A 22,805-nucleotide genomic window follows, 5' to 3' on the forward strand; every position below is an offset into this window, starting at 1 on the left:
GTTTATCAAGCTTCTCTTTAGTCTCCTCAAGCATTTCGCCTTTCATAAAGTAATGTTTAATCACCACACGAAATTCTTTTTTGTCCGTTGTTGACAATGACTTGACTTCCTTGATTCATACGAATTCCAAACACAAAAAAATAGACGAATATGGCTGAAACTTGGTGTGCATTCTTTCCAAAGATGCTACTAACTAAACATGACCTCAATACGCACCGGTGGTGCCATCTCTTGGACTTTGCATGGACTTTTCAAATGCCCCTCGTAATGTAAGCGTGAAGTGTGCTTTCTTGTGTGAATGAATGTGTGTGTGCGCACGCTTTTTCTCTTCTTTTCTGACGAAGGCTGTGGACAAAAGTTTGTGTGCAAGTATCTTAACTGTGCCTGTCTGCAACTTAATGTACCATCTTGTTAAAAAGCCCTAAAATATATTTCAGTACATGTACAAAAAAAACAGGAGTTACTGAAATCATATTTTGTGTGAGAAAATTTTCAGTTAATGATTTCAAAATGTTTCATCAATATGTCCATCACTGCATACAGCTTACAGGATGACGCTTCCACATCAAGTGCATCTGACAGTATCCAATATCCTCAGAAATGAATCTTGACTAGTCTAGAAACATTATACATTTTTGACAAATTTAGTGATGTTCAAGCAATTAAGTGATCCGCTTCTACTGTAACAGTGTGACACTTTAAGTTTTGACGGATGTATTTTTGTCAGCTGCATTTTATTACGGTTATAGAGTGGAAGGAATGGACAAGCAATGAATTTAACCAATTAACAAAGTAAATAAAGTCAAGATTAGACAGCTAAAAGGTTAACCGGTCACAAATTACATCGATCGCAAACACAACGACGGACATACACGGTAGCAACTATGGGAATGCGATGTCAGGAAGCACACAGATTTAGTACTGGCAGTACCAGATACTTTCTATTTCAGTGACATGGACCACTGTTTCAATATCCCACTTATTTAAATTTTTCTCAAAACAGCGTTAGTTTTAAATTGGAGAGATCAGTTTCTGGTTGCATTACTCTGGCCTAAAATGCACCACTGACGAACATCATAACTACAATAGTGTCAAAGCTTACTAACATTAAAGCTTCTGTTGTGTACTGTAAACACTTTAACGAGTAACCTTACAGCGTTAGGCTCTTGCACTACCTGACTAGAACTACCTCTAGGTAACACTTCCTAGTGCTTCCACATATCAAACCATTTCTGATTATGTAGCTTTAAAGCCTGTATCAACTTACAATAACTGAACATTTTTTACAAACAACATAGGATTCATGAAACATCTGAGATGTGCAAGCTCCTCTTACATATCAGAGTAGCCTGGTTCTGCTTTACAGTTTTAATTAAGTCTTGAAACCTACATGTCATATACTGTCTACTAGTCTTAATCACAAATCTTCAAGCAAAATATTAACGTATGTTGCAGGTTATGTAGTAGTCGTTCTGCCACACTTCTGTAACAATAACATTAAACCCAATTCTATTGCCATCACAAGTCTGTGAGTGCAAATAAGCAGTATGCCATCACTGGCATAAGACATCACCTTGTGACATAAATCGCTATACCGCTCCTATCAATCCGCCACACACTTTTAGCTTAGTTTGTTCCTCTTTCCATGGTTACCAGTTTCACACACCAAAGATTATGTAACAAATTAGACCTCCCTCTCTTCCCAATAACTGAGGAAACTGAGTATCAAAAAAACATATTCCGATCAATTTTATTATCTTTTTTTATGGTAAGGAATTTCACACATTGCAGAAGTGTAAATTACACTGATAATGCTGTTTACAAAAGCTGTGAAGCTTAAAGGAACTATTTTGTGTGTGTGTGTATTACCCCTTTAGTTTCTTGTGAAAACTTGTGGTTATTCCTTCAGTTGACACTTTGGAGACCAAGTCCGAGCACAGCTAGGGTGGCAACTTTGTGTTAAAACAACCATGCCCGAGTATATGTAAGGCCATGATTTTCCCAATGCGGAAGCCACTTATCACTTGAAAAATGGACTCATTTTGTATGATGACAATGTACGGATATCTAGCAATCTACCCCTTGGCTGGTGCTGCCTTCTGTTGTAAATTTCTAGAATTATTTTAAAAAAAAAACACATTAGCAAACTTAACACTTGCTGTCATGAATGGCTGAGTCAATATAATTGCAGCAACGTAATTTTGTACATGTGCTCTTTAGGTTTTGCGTTTTGCTATAATTCTGCAACAAATATGACATGTTTGTTGAGTGAACAAAAAAACTTTGGAAGCTCAATAGGAAGAAATTGCTGAATAACTCACATTGCACTTCTTTCTTGGAAGTAAAATCGTACTTTCTGTCATAATTACTACAAAATATGTAATCTACCAGAGAATTAAAATAAATATGAAAAATAAATCTTTAAGTCTGGCCCTTTTCTAGTTGTACTATTCCTGAAGACACATTGATAGTATATGTGCCAGTAATGCTTTAAATAACGGCATAAATGACCGGTTTCCTATGCCCAATATTCTTCTAAGTGGCCAGCCTCCAAAGTGTTAATGATTATAATTACTATTAAAACAGAAATCATCTCATTTTAATGGCCTTGACACAAATCAAGTGCCATTAATTGGATATGAAATGCCACAGCAACATTGTAACAAACATATGTGGTTCTACAATAGATTCATAATCCTATATTACTTTTACAGTAGATGAAATGCGTGTTTTACTGCTAACTAATTACCTTTAAGGCCTGCAACTGTATTATTAATGATAAAAAATAAGGAAATTACTGCACCAGTTACATTATTACTGAAAAACACAAAGTGTGTAAGGCATTTATTAAAACAGTCAAGTGCTGTAGTTGAAAGCCACACTTACACAACACATAGCAGTGTAATTTTCCGATTGATGATCTCCAAGTGTGAATAATACAGAAAAAAGAGAGAAAAATTGGGGATGGGGGCAGGGAGGGGAGGGGAGGGGGAGGTGGATGGGAAGAGAGGGATTCTTTAACCATGTGACAGAAGGTGTAAGAAATGCTGTACGTTGAATAACAGGCATGAAAAATGAGTAAAACCAAATTGTATTTAAGAAGAGAGTTATAGGAGGATTACCACTGTTGTTCAGTTCTCATGTTGAAGTAATGATCAAAATTTCAGTCCTATGCTACACATGCAGCTTAAATTAAAACCAGCTCTAAAGTTCATAGCTGATTTGGTCCTCCTAGCCAAAAATACTAACAATTCAGAAAAAAAATTTGTTGAATGAAGTTCACAGATTTCCTTGGAACAGAATTTTTGCCATTTTAAGACATAGTGCTCTCTGTTATTAGCAAATCCAAAAATTCTGTAAATTAAAAGTAGAGGTGTGTGATCTTAGGCTTTCTCAGTGTTTTGCTACCTTTAACTGCGTCATACAGACGGTGAGAATATTTTGGCACACTGACTCATTGCCACCCTCACAAGTGGTGCTGAAGGTGGCCAATAGCAACAAGCCAGCCTGCCAAAACCCTGCATCATCTACAAGCAGCCACATGGCTGAACACCTGAAAGCAATCCAAACTTGTGTGAGAGATTTACCTAATCTTGTGTGTTTACACAACAAGTTGTGCAATAAATTTCTTTACAGTCACAGCTTTCATAGTTACAGTGTTCTGTGTAAGTCAACACAGTGCGACTTTGTGGCCACAAACGTCTCTTCTATGCACTACAGAGGATAGTACATGTACGTGCCTTGTGTCTCTGGCTTTTTTTCCCCCTGTATGTTGCCCTGATGTTACAATATAGTTTCCTAAAACATTCATTCTTCAGCTGCAAACTTACTTCAAGGGTGTATTACTTTCATGAGGAAGAGGAAAATTATGCAAGTTTTAAACTGTGCTTTACATAGCAGTATCAAATTTGTTGTTATTTCAGGTGATAGCAATTTTTCTCCTAAATTTGACGAAAATATCAAAATTCTAGTGACAAAAATAGCCTGTAAAGTGCATCAAAATCATCTTATATATTCTGAACATGTGCATATTCAATGCTTATATTGTGCACCACAAACTCACAGGCCAATAAAAGAAAATGTTCTCAGAATTTTGTGTAAACATGGCACAATTACTGCAATCAGTGCAGTTTCTGTTACATACTAACAAGTTGATGACATTCGTTTGTCTCTATTCTTTTGTGTTTGCAACCAAAAAGCTGGCCTTATTTCCCTAAGAATATCCCATCAGATGAAAGGTAGAAGAATCCAACAAAACATTCCTCAGTGTGCTACAGCAGAGAAAGCCAAAGAGAAACTGGCAGACAAAGCTGTGTTTCTCCACATCTACCCATATGTTTTGAAATATACCACAACAAGATATTGTTCTGAACCTACATAGACAGTAAACCTACAACTTCTAGTATACTTGTACTAAATTTCAATGACTAATACTGAATATCTGATTTGTTAGTGTATTTCTGTACTCTTAGGATAACTGCACAGCAATTGAACCTGGCGTGAAAGAGTTAACTAGAAAAAAAGGCACAACTGTAACCAACCTAAACATCTGTGTGAACTAGAGCACTGCATTTGCACGAGTGATCTTTTTCCCCACCACTCCCCTTTTTATGCACCTTAACCTCACTCACCTTCATGTGCCACGTGACGGGGAAAAGGATAAGGAAACGTGGCAGGTTGCTATATCACAGTGTGTCACAAGATGTAGTGCTCAGTGAAGGAAGGCCATTGCCCCTACACTGATTCTGCAACTTCACAACATGTGAGCGAGCGACTGTGACCGTGTGAGATCCGTGTGGCCACATACATGGCTCACGAGGCCGTGTTATTAGGTGAGATAGTACATGTCACTTTCAGTAACTTCTGCCAAACTTACAGTTTATCCTATATCAGACCACAGTTTGATTTGGCATTTCACCTGAACCCCACAACTTTGGATTTGTAGTCTGGCACCTACACACTAAGCCACAATGCACACCTACTTTAACTGGTGCAGTTATTTTCCTTCTGATGCAATAGAAGGAATTCTGACCAACAACATCTACCACTGAGTGCATTTGGTTTCCAACCCACAATGGATAAAGCACTATAAAACTTATTTTTAAAGTAAGACTCTCAACAGCTGTTATAATTTTCAAACTACTAGCCGCCAGAATTTGTGCACCTAAAAGTAGAAATTTCAAAGATGTAGCTACAAAGCTGCACAGGAGGTGACAGAATTTACCACCTGCATATGACGTGAAAGGCAGGTGCCGACTTACTTGTCGGGGGTGCGGTTCGCACCGGAGACGCTGGCGGAGGCGAGGGCACGAGGACCGGAGCTGTGGGCACTGCCGGGTCCGGCACGGGGGTGGGCGGCCGGCCCGACTCCGAGTAGCCCGCTCCCGCTCCCATTCCCGTGTCCACTTCATGCACTGCTCCAAGGTGGGAGGACGCAAAGTCATGCATCATGCAGGAGGCACAAGCTACACCATCCAGCTGTTATTGGCCTATTGGCTCCCTGTACTTTTCAAATTTACTTTCAAGTTCAAAGTACAAACCTATTTTTAATACATTACACACCGGGATTTTTTTTTAACCACAAGACCATTTCTCGAAGAGCATTTCATCTGTGCTCACAATCTACACACTGTTTAGTTTCTTTTGTTGTACTACTTCTCCTTCATTTTCTTATACTTCTGCGAGCTTTACAGTGTGTACTTTCTGATTGGCGTATTAAACACACCACAGACTGTGCACCAATTTTCCTCCGAGTTACCTCGGACTGTACAATTCTGCTTCTTCAGTAAACCTACATATTTATAAACAACTCAATAACAGCTGGATGCATTCCAAAATAATTTCTTCATTACATTACGTGAGCATATGCGATCTGTGCAATTTTCTCACCACTATCGATAATTCACAATCCATATAAACAACAGACTACAAGTGTTAGAAAAGCAGTTAACTTCTACAACATGCAAAGCAACAATTATTCTCTTTACCTGGAACAAGAACAACAACATGCAGTCGCAAGCAAAATGTAAGTTTTGGTAATAGCTTATTGGAAGTATTACGAACACTATACACACAGCCACAATTAAAACCCAAGAAGCTAACACAGTAAAACAAAAAAAGGGGGCTACTGAAGAGAGTACACAGAAGGACAGATTTTGATTATATACATTGGTCCTACTTGAAGGAGCCCTCATTGAGAGGGAGTTACTGTATGTGGAAAGTGGCCATGGATGTACATTTTATTCAATTGCAATACTATGAAATCATTTAGACTAGTCATATTGCCCTAGACAAACACAGATGACAAAGTATTCAGTTGACAAGTCACTATGCAACATATTCAAGTCTTTTGTGGACTCTGTAATTAGTCAAAGCCAATAATGATACTGACTACATCTACATACACATTCTGCAACACAGAGTATGGTGTAGGATGGCTTCTAGCACTACTAGCCATTTCCTTTCCTGTTCCATACACAAACAAAGCGAGGGGAAAATGACTATCCATATGCCTCCATAACAGCCCTAATTTCTCTCATCTTATCTCTGAGATCCTTACACAGAATGTACTTTGGCTACAGTAGAATCATTCTACAGTCAGCTGTAAAGCCAGTTCTCTCAATAGTGTCTTGCAAAAAGAATGCTGTTTTCCCTTCAGGGATTCCCATTTGAGTTCAAGAAACATTTGCGAACCTACTGGTAACAAATGTAGCAGCTTGTCTCCGAACTGCTTCAATATTTTCCTTTAATCTGACCTGGTGGTGATATCAAACACTGTAGTAGAACTCAAGAATCAGTCACATTAATGTTATACATATGGTCCTTTATAGGTGAGGTTCACTTTTCTAAAATTCTCCCACAAAACGAAAGTCTAACGTTCATCTTTTCTACTGCTGTCCATTCTGTATTGCTTTGCAACATTAAGCATATACATTTAACCGACATGACTGAGTCCAGCAGCAAACCACGAATGCTGTATTCAAACATTATAGAATTGTTTTCCCTACTCGTCACATTCTTTTATGTTTCTCTACATTTAGAGCAAGCTGCCATTAATAACACTAAATAGAAATTATGTACAAATTATCCTGAATCCTCCTACAGTCGATCATCAATGGTACTTTTGCTTATATTACAGTGTCACTAGCAAACAATCACCTATTGCCATTTACCCTATCCGCCACGTCATGTAGGTACAGTATATAGGTAACTAGAGCAGTCTTAACATTTCCCTGGGGCACGCGTCACGATACCCTTGTCTCTGACGAACACTCGCCATCAATGACAATGTACTGGGTTCTATTACTTAAGAAGTCTTCAAACCAAACACATTTCTTCTTCTTCTTCTTCTTCTTCTTAAATTCTCTTATGCTTTCAGACATCGAGCTACCCCCACTCTACCCATTTCTTCCATTCCACTCTATTCTTGCACAACTACCAGTTCTCAGGTGGCAGGTTGCAGTGGTTTCCCACTGGGTGACGAGGTCACCACGTACCTACGCTAATACCATTGGCCTATTTGGGAATCCATTCCATGTGCCCAGACTTTCAATAACAGTCTGCACTGAGGTATTGTGTCAAATGTTTCTGGAAATCTAGAGATACATAATCTGCTTGCTGCTCTTTATCTACAGTTCACAGGATACCACATGTGGAAAGGGCAAGTTGAGTGTCACACAAGCAATGCTTTCTAAATCTGTGTCCATTTGTGGACAGAAGCTTTTTTTAATCTCAAGGAAATTTATTATATTTGGACATGGAATATCTTCAATACTTCTGCAGGAAACAGATGTTAAGAATATTGGTCTGTAATTTTGTGGGTCTTTTTTACCCTTTTTATATACGGCAGCCACCTATGCTTATTTTCAGTCAACACTGATCTTTGCACTGCTCTCTGTATGACCTGAGGATAAAATATGAAATAAAAAGAAATGGCTTCACATTATGAACTACTACTGTTTTGCGGCAACTTGAACATTAATTTTAGTAGTTTCTGTTCACATACAATTTATTAGAGTAGGAATTGCCTAACGGGGTAATTTAATTCCCATTAAATGTCTTATGGATAATCTGGCGGAGTTGAAGACTAAATCAAAGAACTTTTTCTGCTGCACAGCTTATTCTACTGAATAGAATATTCTCAGTAGACCTGAAAATTCATGTTTCAGATTATTTTATGGTTCACATTAAACAATAAAATTTAATAATGCATATTCATTTCATTATACTGCACTTAAAATTTACATCCCTGACTTATTTCCACATCTCAGATTCTCCTCTCCATGGGATCTGTGACCCATTCAGAAACAGAAGCATTGCAATACGGCGTAATTCTTTTCACAGAGATGAAAATATTAGTGTGGCAAACAATACCACTAACAGCTTACCTGCACCAAGAGCTGAACTACAGGAAACAAATAGATTTCATGCATCGAAAGGATAAGACGAAAAAACAAACGAGACAACTTACCTGCCATTTCGTTACAACACTCAAGTTCAAATGGCTCATTAGTTTAGTATCGCACCTGCACCAGTGACGTTAAACTATGTGCACACAGCAGTGAGGGATCCCTTCATCCAATATACCTGTGCCAGTCACATTGTCAACATTTCAAGTCAAGAGCAAAAACATTATGCAAGATGTGGCAAATGAGTTTGGGAAAGCATAATTTCTATACTGTGCATATTTAAATGGAAGATACAAAATTATTCAGAGATCTTTTGAACTAGGACAGCACTCCACTTTCTAAAAAGAGTGGCTGCCATTTGTGAAGTAAAACTGCTGGATCTATAAAGTATTCCATCTGCCTTCAAGTGTGTACATATTCATATCACGAAAGAAATCTCAAGATGTGTTTGTCACACAGACTTCGCCCACAGTGATAAATTTTACCCATTCCCAATCTCATGCCCGCCACATCTCTATCAGATTTACATCCACTATAAAACAAGCAGAACAGTGATAGATCGTGAGGCTCCATCACCAAGTGCTCAATTGTGTGCTCCGTGAAGAACATTCAGAAACACTTTCACCACAACTCCAACAGCCTGAAATCAATTAACTCTAAATCCTTCTCTGTAAACACAGTGCCATCAACACTTCACCAGGAGTTACATTTAACTAACTAAAAAGACATGGGACACACAGTACATACTTAAACAGCAGAAGCAGCAGGTTTTTATTTTTATATAAAGTAGGTCATATATGTTAGGATGTTAAATATAGCATGTTTAAAAAGCTGCATTTTATGTTTGAAGTCAAGGAAAGAAAGTTTAATTCAATTTTCATTTTAGTGGCGATATCCTGAGGCTCCTAGTGGCCAGCAGCTTCGCCTGTAACTAAGCAGTTTGTGAGTTGTAGCATTAAACTGTGTGATTCCTATGTGCCACCACACAATTCATAGTTAAAAAAATCCACTAGCAGTGCCATTCCGCTGCCTAGAAGAAAGAAGGATAAAAACACCACACCCAGAACAGGCCTTATCCACTGAAATCAAGCCAGGAAACAAATGCAAAGACCGCCAGTTCAGAAGTAAGTTGTATACAAGTTAATGCAAAGGCTCCATTGTACCAAACACATTTATATATAATAAACAACACAAATAATCATACAAAACATTCACAAAAAACCTAACATAATGTACACATGAACACCAAATAAATAATATCTTAAACATGGAAAAACACACACACACACACACACACACACACACACACACACACACACACACACACACACACACACTACTGCTACTACACAGAATGTGTTCATAAAAATGCAGTTTGATATTAAACATGTACTAAAATGCACAATACCCATTTACACCAATAACACAGAGCACTTTTATTGCATTTCTGTACCAGGATTAATTATTGCACTTCTTTAAACTTTCAGTCATAAACAGTTACTATTCCCATGGATATTTTTCAGCTGTTCAGTTTATTCCAGCAACAGTGCAGCTTCTTCATACAATTTTATCACACCATTAATTCATGTTCAAGTCAAGTACAATCAAATACGAGATTATATGATACTTTATGATGAGATCATAGTCTTGAAATTAATGTTTGACTTGGACACCAAAATAAATTGTGTGATGCTGCTGCTTGGAGAAACAAACAGTTACTGAAACAAAGGTTTCAATCTGTGTCAGTGGAGAATCAACATTTTGTCGCAAGGCAGGGAAGATGTATCACAACACTTCAAAGAGGTTATATCAGAGTGAAAAAGTCTCTTGACAGTGAAAATCTCACCAATTACAATTCACAAGCTTAAGAAATCCAAGGACAGATGCCTGAAGGGGAAAAAAAGTAAACTGGGTAATTTTACACATGCTATCACGTGCAATTGACAAAATAACATGCTAGGTGAACTTACACAATAAAGAAGAGCTGTCCACAGTCAACAGAGTGATTAATTAAACAAATAGATCTTAGAATTATATTCCTTGAGACATTTAAGTCTCTTCATTATCTACGATAATAATCAAAGCAGAAGACATGAATTAAAATAGGTACTGTGGCCGAGACTCGACCCCAGGTCTTCTTGCTTGTTAGGCAGAAATGCTAACTATTTACACTACCACAGCACAATGGTCAACATTGCTGCACAAACTACCCAAGTTGACCATTGTGCTGTGGTAGTGTAAATGGTTAGCATTTCTACCTAGCAATCAAGACAACCTGGGTTCAAGTCCTGGCCGCAGCACAAATTTTTGTTCATGTCTTCTGCTTCGATCATTATTGTAATTAAACAAATGACTAATAAATATCTTAGCAAGGATATTCTCTTTTTATGAACACCTTATGTCTCAAAATGGATTAAGACAAAAATGAAGGTACGTTCGCTACGCAACTCACTCACAGCACAAAAAATGAGTATACTTATGTAAAATTATATCGGCACACCGACTGTTTCTAAAGTAAAATAGCTGCAATCACAAAGATCTAGCCAGCTAGCAGACAAGAGTTTCTATAAAATAGTTCCCATTGGTTTTATAGTTACAGTAAAAGGCATTTTCATTCAGTGCAACTTCTTCTTGCTCTGAGTGTCCTGTAGAAAGTCTAAACTGAATCCTGAGAAAATATGATAACCATTTTCAACTGTCTATCATAAATAACATTTTTATCATTTTCATTTCAGGATGCTGTAATAATAATGTAACAGGAGCAAACGAACTGATGGTCATATTTTTTAATTCTTGTATTGAATCAACACCAAATAATTTTTAAATGTACATTATTTTACTGCTGATCTGGTATATTTTTCTGATGTAAAAAATAGAGATCACAGATATGTGCAGCTGAAAATGATGACTGTTAACTCATTAATTTTGAATAATGTGTCTCATGAAAAGCAGTATTCTATGTAATGTTAAGAACAAAGCAAGTCAATGCGCACAAGATGAACATTATCTTTAAGTCAAAACTGCTGGGAAGAAAATAAGATTTTTTTTTAGCATTTAGCAAATTATTACTAAAAACATAATATACAGGACTTCTTAACAAGTTTAATGCCTTCTGGAATGATGTTACTTTACTTTTCCAACTCTTCTCTTGTTATTCATTTACTCTTTCAGAAAGCAGTTTAATTAGTAGACCTCTGGATGAAAGACTGCTGAACAGTGAAGTATTAAAGGTACAAATCAATCACGATTGGATGGGATTCTAATGAGGAAAATTATATGAACATTCAAATCAGTTTGCATAGAAGATGAGAGAGAATGGGACATAGAACTGATGACGAGTCTCTCTGTGAAAACTTTCATTCCAGAATTAGCAGTCTTATCTTGCCGTCTGCCCTGTGATGACTCAATCATTTGACATTTGTTCAGTTTCCTTGGTTTATTATATATCTTTGTAACAATACAAGCACTAAGCAGTGCTTTTGCAAAATAATGACCACCACAAAAAGACAATTTAGTACCTGCATATCCTCGAAACTTTCTAAATCGAGGTACCATTTTTGTTTTAGCCAAATATGACCATTCTTTTTTTTCCAGTGTGTCAAAATGACAAATACCTACTGATGTTGCACAAATTCCCTGTTACAGTCACTGTAACTTAAGCTATCAACAACTAGAAAACCTTCAGTGAGAAATTCAGTAAAAATGTTATGCTTTGTCAATTAAATTTCATATGCCACAATAATGTTTTCACACTAATTATATTAACAATTTTTTGCCAATAGATATTAAACATCAAAGACGTTGCCACATATGAAAATCTTAGATATCATCTAAAGTAGTTGTCTACCTACTGAGAAACATACAATACCATAATGGGTACATCACTCAAAGCCTATAAATTCACAACTGGTGGCTACGCAAATGTTTACATCAATGTGAAATGCCATTAATGTTAACTAAACCCAATGTACCATTTGTCACTGGGGCATTAAATTTAACGCAGACTGCAGTTATCTTCAATTAGTAACAAACGTTCAGTATTTTTAGAATCCTGAGCCAATTGTAAACAGGCGAGGTATAGCATTTGTAACAGTACTGTGAGGCTTTTTCCATAAATACAGGCTTTTCTCAAAAGTACTGGAAATGTAATCACAGTCTAAGATTTATCAACCATTTCTTACAGAATGCAGTATTCTCAACTGCTACCGCATGCTATGTTTTTCTGGACTAGTGTCTCAAATACAGTTATAGTTCTTGACACCTCTGAAAAAATTAAAGGTAGCAGAAATTTGACAGCAATGTTATGTAATGAAGTGTTACATTCTGTTAATAAAGACTACATCAAGAATACATGAAGATCTGTGCCATGTCTATACCTGTCTCTGTCCAATTGTATAAGATCTTTTTATCATTGAATACATCAATGTCAGCTTCATGGAAAGGACAGAATTTCCTCCTGGTGTATCCTACATTGCATTCAATACATCAATGTCAGCTTCATGGAAAGGACAGAATTTCCTCCTGGTGTTTCCTACATTGCTGTCAATACTAAGGATGTGATCATGTGCAGACTCACGTAATCATCGAGTCAAGAGGGAGAGGGTAGGAGAAGAATGTAAGCTTTTGCATACAGTATTCTTACAAATTAAGTTTTGTCCCATGACGTATTATCAGACAAGCCACGCAGATAGCTGCACACATTAGTATGCTGCTTCCGGGATTTGGGGATGCGCGTCAACCCCAGTTCTCTCCAGACGCTGAATAGCACGTCATCTGTGTCGGGAGTCGCGTTGCGTCGGTATCATTGCTACAAACAGCCTCGGATGCCGTATTAAGTTACTCGGAATACACGTAACCATGAAATCATTTTCAAGTGAAGTGTTAATTCTGGGTTGACTTTAATTATCGATCTTCAGTTTGCGTATGTCGTATTTTCACGTGCCGCCGCGGGACAGACATTCTACCAATTATTTTGCGTGGCGTTTGATGAACCTTATCATCAAATTATGGCGAGCATTCATTTAAATATTTAATTTGGACAGTATAGTGGCATCAGTGCATTAGACTCTGAACTGCTCTGTTAGCTAGATTGTGTGCATTCTTTTGTTTTCATCTGTGACTTTCAGAATACAGAATGTTTTTTTTTTTTTTTTTTTTTTTCCACGACCGTTTTTGATTATAAATCCCGGACAATCTCCTAATTCCTCAGAGCTCTAAGCTGTAACTATAAGTGTATTCTCAGATGAAGTGGGCACTAGGAATTCTAATTACAGGCTTCACGTTTTGCTAATCACTTTCTGGTAGCCAATATTGTAGTTAGAGAGCCAGTGTTGAGAACGGTGTGTGTTCACGATGAGAACTGGTGTGATGACCAGCCTGGAAGTGGTTTTTCGGTGGTTTCCACTAGGTGAATACCTTGCTTGTACCCAGATCCTGCCTCAATTACAAGAATCACAAATATATCACACGCATTCTCTCACTTTTACACGAGTTAAAACTAGATTCATGTAGATGGGCTTCATAGGCTTTACACTCATCTCAGTCAATACAAAACCTCTGTTCTGTGAGATCCTTTTCCTCAGCAATCAGAAAGAATACCAAGCAATAACCTTCAAGTCCACAACTGATGAGGTATAAGATTTAAAAATAACTTTAAGATCTAAACGTGGATAAGAGAATTGTACGAATGCATACCTTTTGAAGGTCGCTACACTGGAGGACGAAATGGTAGTTTTGATTTTTTTTTTTTAACAAAGTTTTTGCAGATGCAGCATCAGCTTCATTCAGCAACACTCACAAGGAGCATTACAATGTTCACAACTACTCGATTCAAACTTTTCGAGTTTAAGTGAAGGTGTGACAGAGACATAAGCAATAAAAGATTGAGGAGGAGGAGAAAGTGGCACTCACCTTCACGAATGACTGGCCTCTCCACTGGCTGGCTGGCGGCCTTGGTGGACGGTTTGCGAGTGGCTGCCGGTCAGGACAAGTGGGCGCGTTCGTGGGCGTAGCACGTGACACGGGGTGCGAGGTGTGAGGTGTGAGTGATGTCGTGGGTGGGCAGATGGGTGAAGGGCAGGGCAGAGTGAACGAGTGAGGCGTGAGTGAGGTGGGATGTAGCAGGGAGGTGTGAGGACAAACATAAAACACACCGCACTGTCATCACATGCACCATTATTCGCAAGGCCGACCCTTCACTCCAGAAAGTATCACTCTTTTGCTATGGGCTGTGAAACCAGTCCCAATACTGACAAAATCATTGCTGCCATTAGCATATAGCAAAGTTTGCCCATTTATACACACATTGTAATGAACTTCAGTAGTAAAATCATACGTGCCTGTCAAGTTGACAGCATTGTTGCGCAAGAATTAGACACTTAACGATCAGCTTCATTTAGTTTAATAGGATACTATGCATGTGATACAAGAAAAAATAAAGTATCAGCTGACTAGAGGGTGTCTTAGAACTGTAAACAGCAACAATCTGAAATGGGAAGTTTCAGACTGTGACCTCGGCTTTCGAAGAGTGAGGAGGGGGTTGGGTGGGGGCAGAAGAAGAAGAAGAAGAAGAAGAAGAAGAAGAGACAACAATTGGGGAGGGGGGGATATGGACGAGTACGGGACACCATACGAACTAGCCCTCTTCGGTACCTACTATGTATTCTTGTTTTAACCTATTCAATTCACTGGAGACACATGCTCTGGCAGAGAGAGATATATATATATATATATAGATAGATAGATAGAGAGAGAGAGAGAGATAGAGAGAGAGAGAGAGAGAGAGAGAGAGAGAGAAAACAACCAAAGCTAAGGTGCTGATATGAAGTTTGTTAGACATACACCAAGACCAATGTAAAAGGATAAGCTAAAGAATGAAAGGAATAAAATACATGAGGCGTAAAACTCAATATACAGGAAAAATTCTGCCACCCTAGATTAATATGGTACGGTCATGTGAAATGGATGGAAGAAACCACAGTGGTTATGAAATTCCTTGTATTGACTATAAATGGGAAAAAACATGTCGAACAGCAAAGATGATGAATTGACACCGTTAACAAGGATGTGGTTGAAAGTAGTTTATCTTTGGTATGGAAACCAAAAGGGAGAGTTGGACATGGATATAAAAAGTTGGGAGGCTTGTCACTAGCACCCACGAAACTGGAGCTGCAACCTGATGATGATGATGATGATGATGATGATGATGATGATGATGAAAATGCCTTCAAAAGATTAAACTGATAAAATTAATTTTTTGCGTTTGCTGGTAAATGTCTGCAGTTGTGTTATACACGGAAATTCCCATGCCACGGTGCAGCAGAACACTGCTAGAAGAACCAAAGCAGAATGGCACAGCCTACTGATAAAGTACAGCATCACGTGTTGGTTGATTTCCTGCATCTGAATGGGGAAAAAATGCAACAATTCGTATTGAGTTGACAGAAGTGGACGACAGCACTCTGCAGATGTATGACAAAGTGATGGAGGAAATGCTTCCAGTTTGCTCAAAAAGGTCTGAAGTGGCAGACCGTATCTCTGCAAATAACCAAGAATCACATGATAAGTAGCAGCCCAGGTACACAAATAGCGGCCACAGTGGAAAAAGGTAAGGGGTCAGTTTTTACATTTTGAACATGACAAAGGCCACCACCAATTGTGTGACATTACAGCAAATGTCGCAAGAAGATGCCTGAAGGGGAGTTTGTGCTCCACAATACCCCACACGATAGTTGTACACGTCGCTTCTTCAGGTCATCATAGTTTGCCTGATCTCCGTATTCTCCCGACAAGGCATCCAGCGAGTTCTCCCCATTTCTTCACAAGAAGAAAGCTTGGAGCAGCAGGCATTTCTAGATGGATGACAAGGTAAGTTCCCAAATGGCCAAAATGCAAACTTCCACAACTGAGGCCTCCACCACCAGGAAAAATGTCTCTCATTGAAGGTTGAATATGTAGTGGACTACACTGTCACCCTGTTTCATTGTTACAACTCTATTTTTTTTAGGTGAAAATTAAAACTTTGCTTACCTCTTTGTACGAGTTTGAATTTAAAAGTCGGCGTAGCAACACACATTTTTGTTTGCACACACATCTCATTCAGACTAAAATAACATTGTACTCTAGCGTGAACAGTTAAACTGATGAATCACATTACATGTTTCACTACTGTGCTTTGCCACTGATGACAACACCGAATAGTCACGATACAGTCACATTATTTTGACCTGAAACAATTTCATAATGGTAAGACACCCTGCACATGTGTCAAATGTTTCCCTTATTCTGTACATCACTGTAGCTCGTTTTGCACCTTGTGTTACATTCTGCTCCATAGGCAGAGTCACTATTTGCACAGCTATAGCAGCACCTTCTTGTTACATTCATTTCAATGACACACTACATTGGTGAAATTTAACTTACTTATTTGATAGACAACTGGCTGCAAAACAGAATGTTGTTATAATGTCTTGTTTGTCTCTATGAAACCTACAAAAACATGCACTGTCACAACAACTTTTAAAGTTGTATAATTGAAGACCCTTTGCACTCACACAAATGGTGGAGACCTGGTACGATCATGATACGCCATGACTGGTTTTCTTGCACACTTCAAAAGCAGAGGTCAAAATTGCAGACGTCCTTTTTCAGTCACGAATGTTAACTGTCATAATATATCTGTGTGCAGGAGAACAACTTTGCATAAGTATTATCATACCGATGGCCCTGAATTTTGAGTGACCCTTCACATTTTACGTATTATTTAAAGAATTTCCTTCACAAACCCAAGTGTCTTATAGACTTAGTTAATTACACCATCTGACAACAATCTATCTTGTCTGAAGTGCAAAATTAACGCAGAGTTACAAACCCTGCACCCTGATTCAGATTCAGTCAAGCACATTACTGCTTATCGATAACAAATCCGTGGTACAACAGCTCAGTTCATGATTTAACCAGTAACTAAAACCCTTTGGTAATGTTTCAAACCAATTTCCCAAACAGCATATTTCTACACTCAAAACCATTGTGAACTGACATAAGAAGTGTTAAAAACGTGAGAATGTCTGGAGATCTGGGTCTCTGCCTTGCTACTGTCAACAAAGGCTACAGCAGATTTAGTCCAAGGTATTTTTCACTGACAATGAATATATATGTTTGCATGCAAGTAATGTGCGACACATACAGTCATACTCTCCAAGACAGGAACTGGTACTGAGATAACTGCCAATTAACAAGCTGTCTTTGTTATGCCAAGAACTTTTTGCAGCAATTATTGAATTAGCAGCATCATCAATAGCAGTATTAGCTGTGAAGAGGAAGATATGAACTTTAATTGACAGAATGTACAGTTGCAGGTGTGCACAATGTGATTGTGAGTGTGAGAATGAGTGTCTGCATGTAATTCTGAGGGCAACGATTTACAAGCACGAGGACAAAGGAACCGTTACTTAAGTTTCAATACTTCACACTCACTAAACACAAGCTACAAAGCAAGTTAAATGCACAGCACTGCCAAAAATATCCAAATTACTGTATGTGGTTATTGCCCTAGCTATTTTTGCGCAATAATTCTCACCAAAGCTTTTATAGCACCACAAACACATAAGGTAATAGAAGCACTGAAAAGCAAGTGAGTGTAGACCCATAAGTAAGGTGTCTTTGTTGACATACACACACAAAATAATACCAATGTCTATAACAAAATATAAAATGTAGCCCCTGTTTACCATTGTCATTCACAATGAGAGAACTACAGTGGAAATATCTAACAATGTGGACACAGAAGAACTGTTACAAACATAATAATTTACATACATAATTTAAAGAATCTCTCAGACTGTGTTGTGCAGGGACCCTTCTCATAAACAAGGATGTACTGAAGTTTTACAATTAGAAAAGGAAAGCTTAGATAGATATGCAGCAGTGACATGCCATTTGAAGACAGTACATCATGCTAAGGAATTTCTAAGGTACTTTGGTTCTTTCCACTGGAGGAGGGATATTAGGTACATGAAGGACAGCATTTGTCATTCACACATGGCTACATGTAAAGACATACCACAATCCTGGCCCAGATAAACAGATACAGCAAAGCTGGTATAAACCGTATTCTGCAGTCAACAAGACATGAGAAACCGGAACAACTTTTTGTGGTATTGTTTGTTGCAATCAATTGTCAATTTCTGTTTCATCCTACCCTGCTTGAACACAAATTGCAGTCTATACCCCTTAGGAAAATTTACATACTTCCAATCTCACTCTCCTCTTCCTTTACCACACTACCAGCTCAAAGTTTGAGATTCGTTCATCTTCTAAGTGTTGATCGATGTATTCTTAAGTTCATTATACCAGCAACAGCCACAGTACTACACATCTTCATAAACATTCTATGCCACCGAGAATATGCAACCTGGTGGAACAATACTGTAGTTCCAAGTTAAATACAGATAAGATACTGTGCCAAGAATACTAAGAGGAAACTACTGAAAAAAAATCTGTGATTTTACACCAACATATGGATTCAAGACCGACTAAAGTTATGGTTAGACATAGTTCAGACCTGAAACATGCAATCACCCAAGAATACACAGTACAGAAACACCCAGGATGGTAACTACTTGTGTAGAAGCTGTCAACAATAGCTTTCAACTGTTTTCAGACATGTAACATGTAATGTGGATTGTCACACATTAATTCTGCATATGGTAATAAGTTACTCACCACTTATTTATTGGATGGGGTGCGGAAAAGGAGAGTGTTCTGCTCAATACCTTACTGATATTGAAAGTTGTAAAGAGCTGGGATAGATAAGCTCCAGTACCCTAAATAAATCTGTTCTTTAACGGCAGCCACAAGTGGTCTTAAGTGCACAGTGAAAATTATTTTGATCTGAAGATATAAGACAAGTGGGGAGAGGGCTTAAAAATTTGGACATCGATTTTTGCACAATGAGTTTGTGGAAACCAGTACCATGTACAAGCAAATAATTCATGAGATTTTTTTTTTTTTGAGAACTTAAGGGCGAATAACTGTGATGTGTAAATTAATTTTAATAACGTTAGTGCTGCTCCTGTAATACTATACATCTGTATACTATAAATCCTGTAATACTATAACAATGTTGCAACCTCAGTCTGTGACACATCAGTAGCACGTTAGAAGTAAAGTGCTAATCACATGTCAACTTGTTAATTATGGCTACAAGTTCTCACTGTCGCTCGCACACAGCTAAAGGAAACTTTCATTTTGTAGCAAAAAAGTGAAGCATTTTCACATCAGAAAAAGGCTCTGCAGTTATGTAGATGAGAAGTAACAATACGGATGTGCAGTGACTAGTGAAATGTCCAAACTCAAAGAACTAGGCATCATCTGTTTCGCAGCTAACCGGGGCTGGCTACGAAGATTTTTCAGTCGAAATGCATTAGACTTACAGATGAAAACTACAATCATCCAATGGCTTCCAGGTGATTACGAGGAAAAAGTAGTGAATTTTCATCACTACACGATATACTTATGCCCCAAACATTCCTATGTATTACCGCAAATTGGTGTCGCAGATCAAATTCCAGTCTGTTTTGACATACCGCTTCACAACACCGTGAACAAGAAAGGGGAATCTGCTTCCACAAAATGAACTGATGGCAATGAGAAGCAAAGGCGCACAGTGACGATTTGTGCAACTGATAATGGGTGAAAGCTACCACCTTAAGTAGTATTTAAAAGGAGAACTATTCCAAAAATATCAGTGAAAGGCATATAGGTAAAAGTGAACCTGAAAGGGTGAATGGACAATGGCAATACGGTTAGCTACATGACATATGTTTGGCAATTTCGCCCTGGTGTGTTACTGAATTTATATGACACATTGGTCCTGAACAGCTTCCACGGATATACAACTGAGAAAGTGCAAGACAAGTTACATAAAGCAAAAACTGACTTGGTCATTATCCACGGAGACATATCCTCTGTCCTATAACCACTCAAAGTGTGTATAAATTGGTCATTCAAAGCTGCACTTAAACAGCGAAATATGCAATGGATAGCCAATGAAAGCCCTAAGTTCACGAAGAGTTGAAAAATCAAGCAACCGGTTCTGTCCCAGATTTGTGAGTGGGTGAAATATGCATTGGACTCCATTCTCCTAACACTGGCAGAAAAATTCTTAAGAAAATGTATCACAAATTCACTGGACAGAACAGAGGATGAGACACTATGGGAAGATGGCGACAACAATTCTGCTAGTGATGACAATGGAGGTGATTAAGAATAGAATCTGTATGTTAGAATTTTTTTTGTAAATAAAACACGAATTAAAGCCAATACTTCTTTCTTTCTTTCTTTCTTTCTTTCCCTCCCTCCCTCAAAATTAGGGTCTGTGGATTATTTGATGCCATGTATTAACCACATATATATGGTATTTCATCAAAATAAGGCTTAAGCTGACACTGAGATTACACTGAAAAATGTCAGGATAAACAACATATTTTAATATGCAAGGATCTATTTGGAACAAAATTCATTTTCTCATTACGTTCCTTTTTTGCCCACTTTATTTCATGTGCACCTTACTTATGAGACAACACTCAATTTAAAACTCTCACTCATGAAGAACACTGATAAATTTTGGGATGAAAAAAAAAAATCAGGAAAGTGTAAATTATGTCTAATGAACTGTGTGCTACACTTTCCTCATCACAGTAGTCTTCTTGGCTAATTACCTGTCACTTCAATTTGAAACCTAATTTCATTTGTTTCTGTATTCACAACACATGATACACCAACGGCTACGAGTCACTTTCCATGAAGTAGATAAACTGTCTCACAGGAAGATAAGTGGAATAAGATAGAGTCATATGAATTTAGGAAAATTCAAGTTGGTTGACTAAAGGGGATGCTACATAAATAGCATACAAAATAATAATAATAATAATAATAATAATAATTAATAATAATAAACCAGGAGATACGTGACTGTAATAAAGAAGTGCAACAAATCTGGCAGAAATGCAACAAAAAGCAAACACTTCACCCATATAGAAGCAAAACAAAAATCACTAATAATTGGTGCAAGAAATCTTCAACAAAAAATAAATAAAATATGAAATACTTTCAAACAATAATTCACTATACAAAACATTAAGGTTCCTTCCTTAGAACAACAAATCAACTGAAATTCAGATGTACATTGCAATACGCAATTAAGTGTGTGTAACTTTTCTAGGAAAAGTGTAAGTTATCCGTATAGCCTGTTGTCACATCCTTTGGCTTTATTTTCTTTTTCTGTCCTAAGAAACTGCAGAGAATAATCACACAGCAAAATAGCCTAAGGTGACATGTCATTCTGCAGCACAATTAAACAGTAACAGAGGCAAAAGTTAGTACATCCTTTTCATAGGTCCATACTTACAATGTTAATCAACCTAAAACTTGATCACTTTGAAATTGACATGTTTCTGCGGTATGAACTTCCATCTCCAGACAGACACCATCAAAACAGACTGAACACCTTACCAGATAAAAGCACAAACTGACTCGTAAAAGAACAGTAACGTTTTCAGATTAAGTTTTCGTTGTACAATACTACCATCCGCGTACTGCTGTATACCACATTTCCCCTACACTGATACTACCAAGTTTAAATAACACATTTTTGAAACTTCCTGGCAGATTAAAACTGTGAGCCAGACTGAGATTCTAACTTGGGACCTACGGCTTTTGCGGCAAGTGCTCTACCAACTGAGCTGCCGAAGCACGACTCGTGACCCATCCTCACAGCTGTACTTCACCAGTACCTTGTCTCCTACCTTCACAGAAGTTCTACTGCAAAACAAGCAGCACTAACACTCCTGGAAGGAACGATGTTGCAAAAACATGGCTTAGCCACAGCCTGGGGGATGTTTCCGGGATGAATTTTTCACTCTGCAGTGGAGTGTGCACTGATATGAAACTTCCTGGCACATTAAAGCTATGTGCCAGACCGAGACTCCAACTCGGGACTTTTGCCTTTTATAGGCAACTGCTCATTTCAATTGTGTTCGGATAGCACAGTCGATGCAGCAGTTGCCCGCAAAAGGCAAAGATTCCAAGTTCCATTTTCAGACTGGCACACAGGTTTAACCTGCCAGGAAGTTTCATTTCAGTGTACACTCCCCTGCAGAGTAAAAAATTCATTCTTAATACATTTTTGTCAAGATATCTTCAACAATATTTCTTAAATAAGTAAATTTGACACTGTAATTTCAGTTGTTTTGATGCTGTTTCAGGTTGCACCCACATCTGTGCAGTCATACATTATTTGTTAGCCAACATATCTGAGATGCTGCTGCTAACAACATTTAATCTAAAACTATTCCCAAGAGGCATTCATTTGTTGATATTACAGCAGTAGTCTGAAGT

The 22,805-nt window shown here is 37.9% G+C and overlaps 1 protein-coding gene across 6 annotated transcripts in view; it reads right to left on the bottom strand.

Moving 5' to 3' along the window:
- LOC126210075 (spectrin beta chain) overlaps positions 1-22,805 on the bottom strand; it is a 483,285-nt gene that overhangs the window by 31,489 nt on the left and 428,991 nt on the right. For 3 of the 6 annotated variants that reach the window (XM_049939199.1, XM_049939197.1, XM_049939202.1), the window contains one exon: positions 5,262-5,414. The exons of 2 other annotated variants lie outside the window; for them this stretch is intronic. In XM_049939199.1, coding sequence (XP_049795156.1) covers positions 5,262-5,414 — 153 coding nt within the window. Of the gene's footprint in view, positions 1-5,261; positions 5,415-14,318; positions 14,382-22,805 lie in introns of all 6 variants that reach the window. One more of the 6 variants, XM_049939200.1, reaches the window with a different exon arrangement.

Source organism: Schistocerca nitens, chromosome 10 (genome assembly GCF_023898315.1).
Source record: "Schistocerca nitens isolate TAMUIC-IGC-003100 chromosome 10, iqSchNite1.1, whole genome shotgun sequence".
Taxonomy (NCBI): Eukaryota; Metazoa; Arthropoda; class Insecta; order Orthoptera; family Acrididae; genus Schistocerca; species Schistocerca nitens.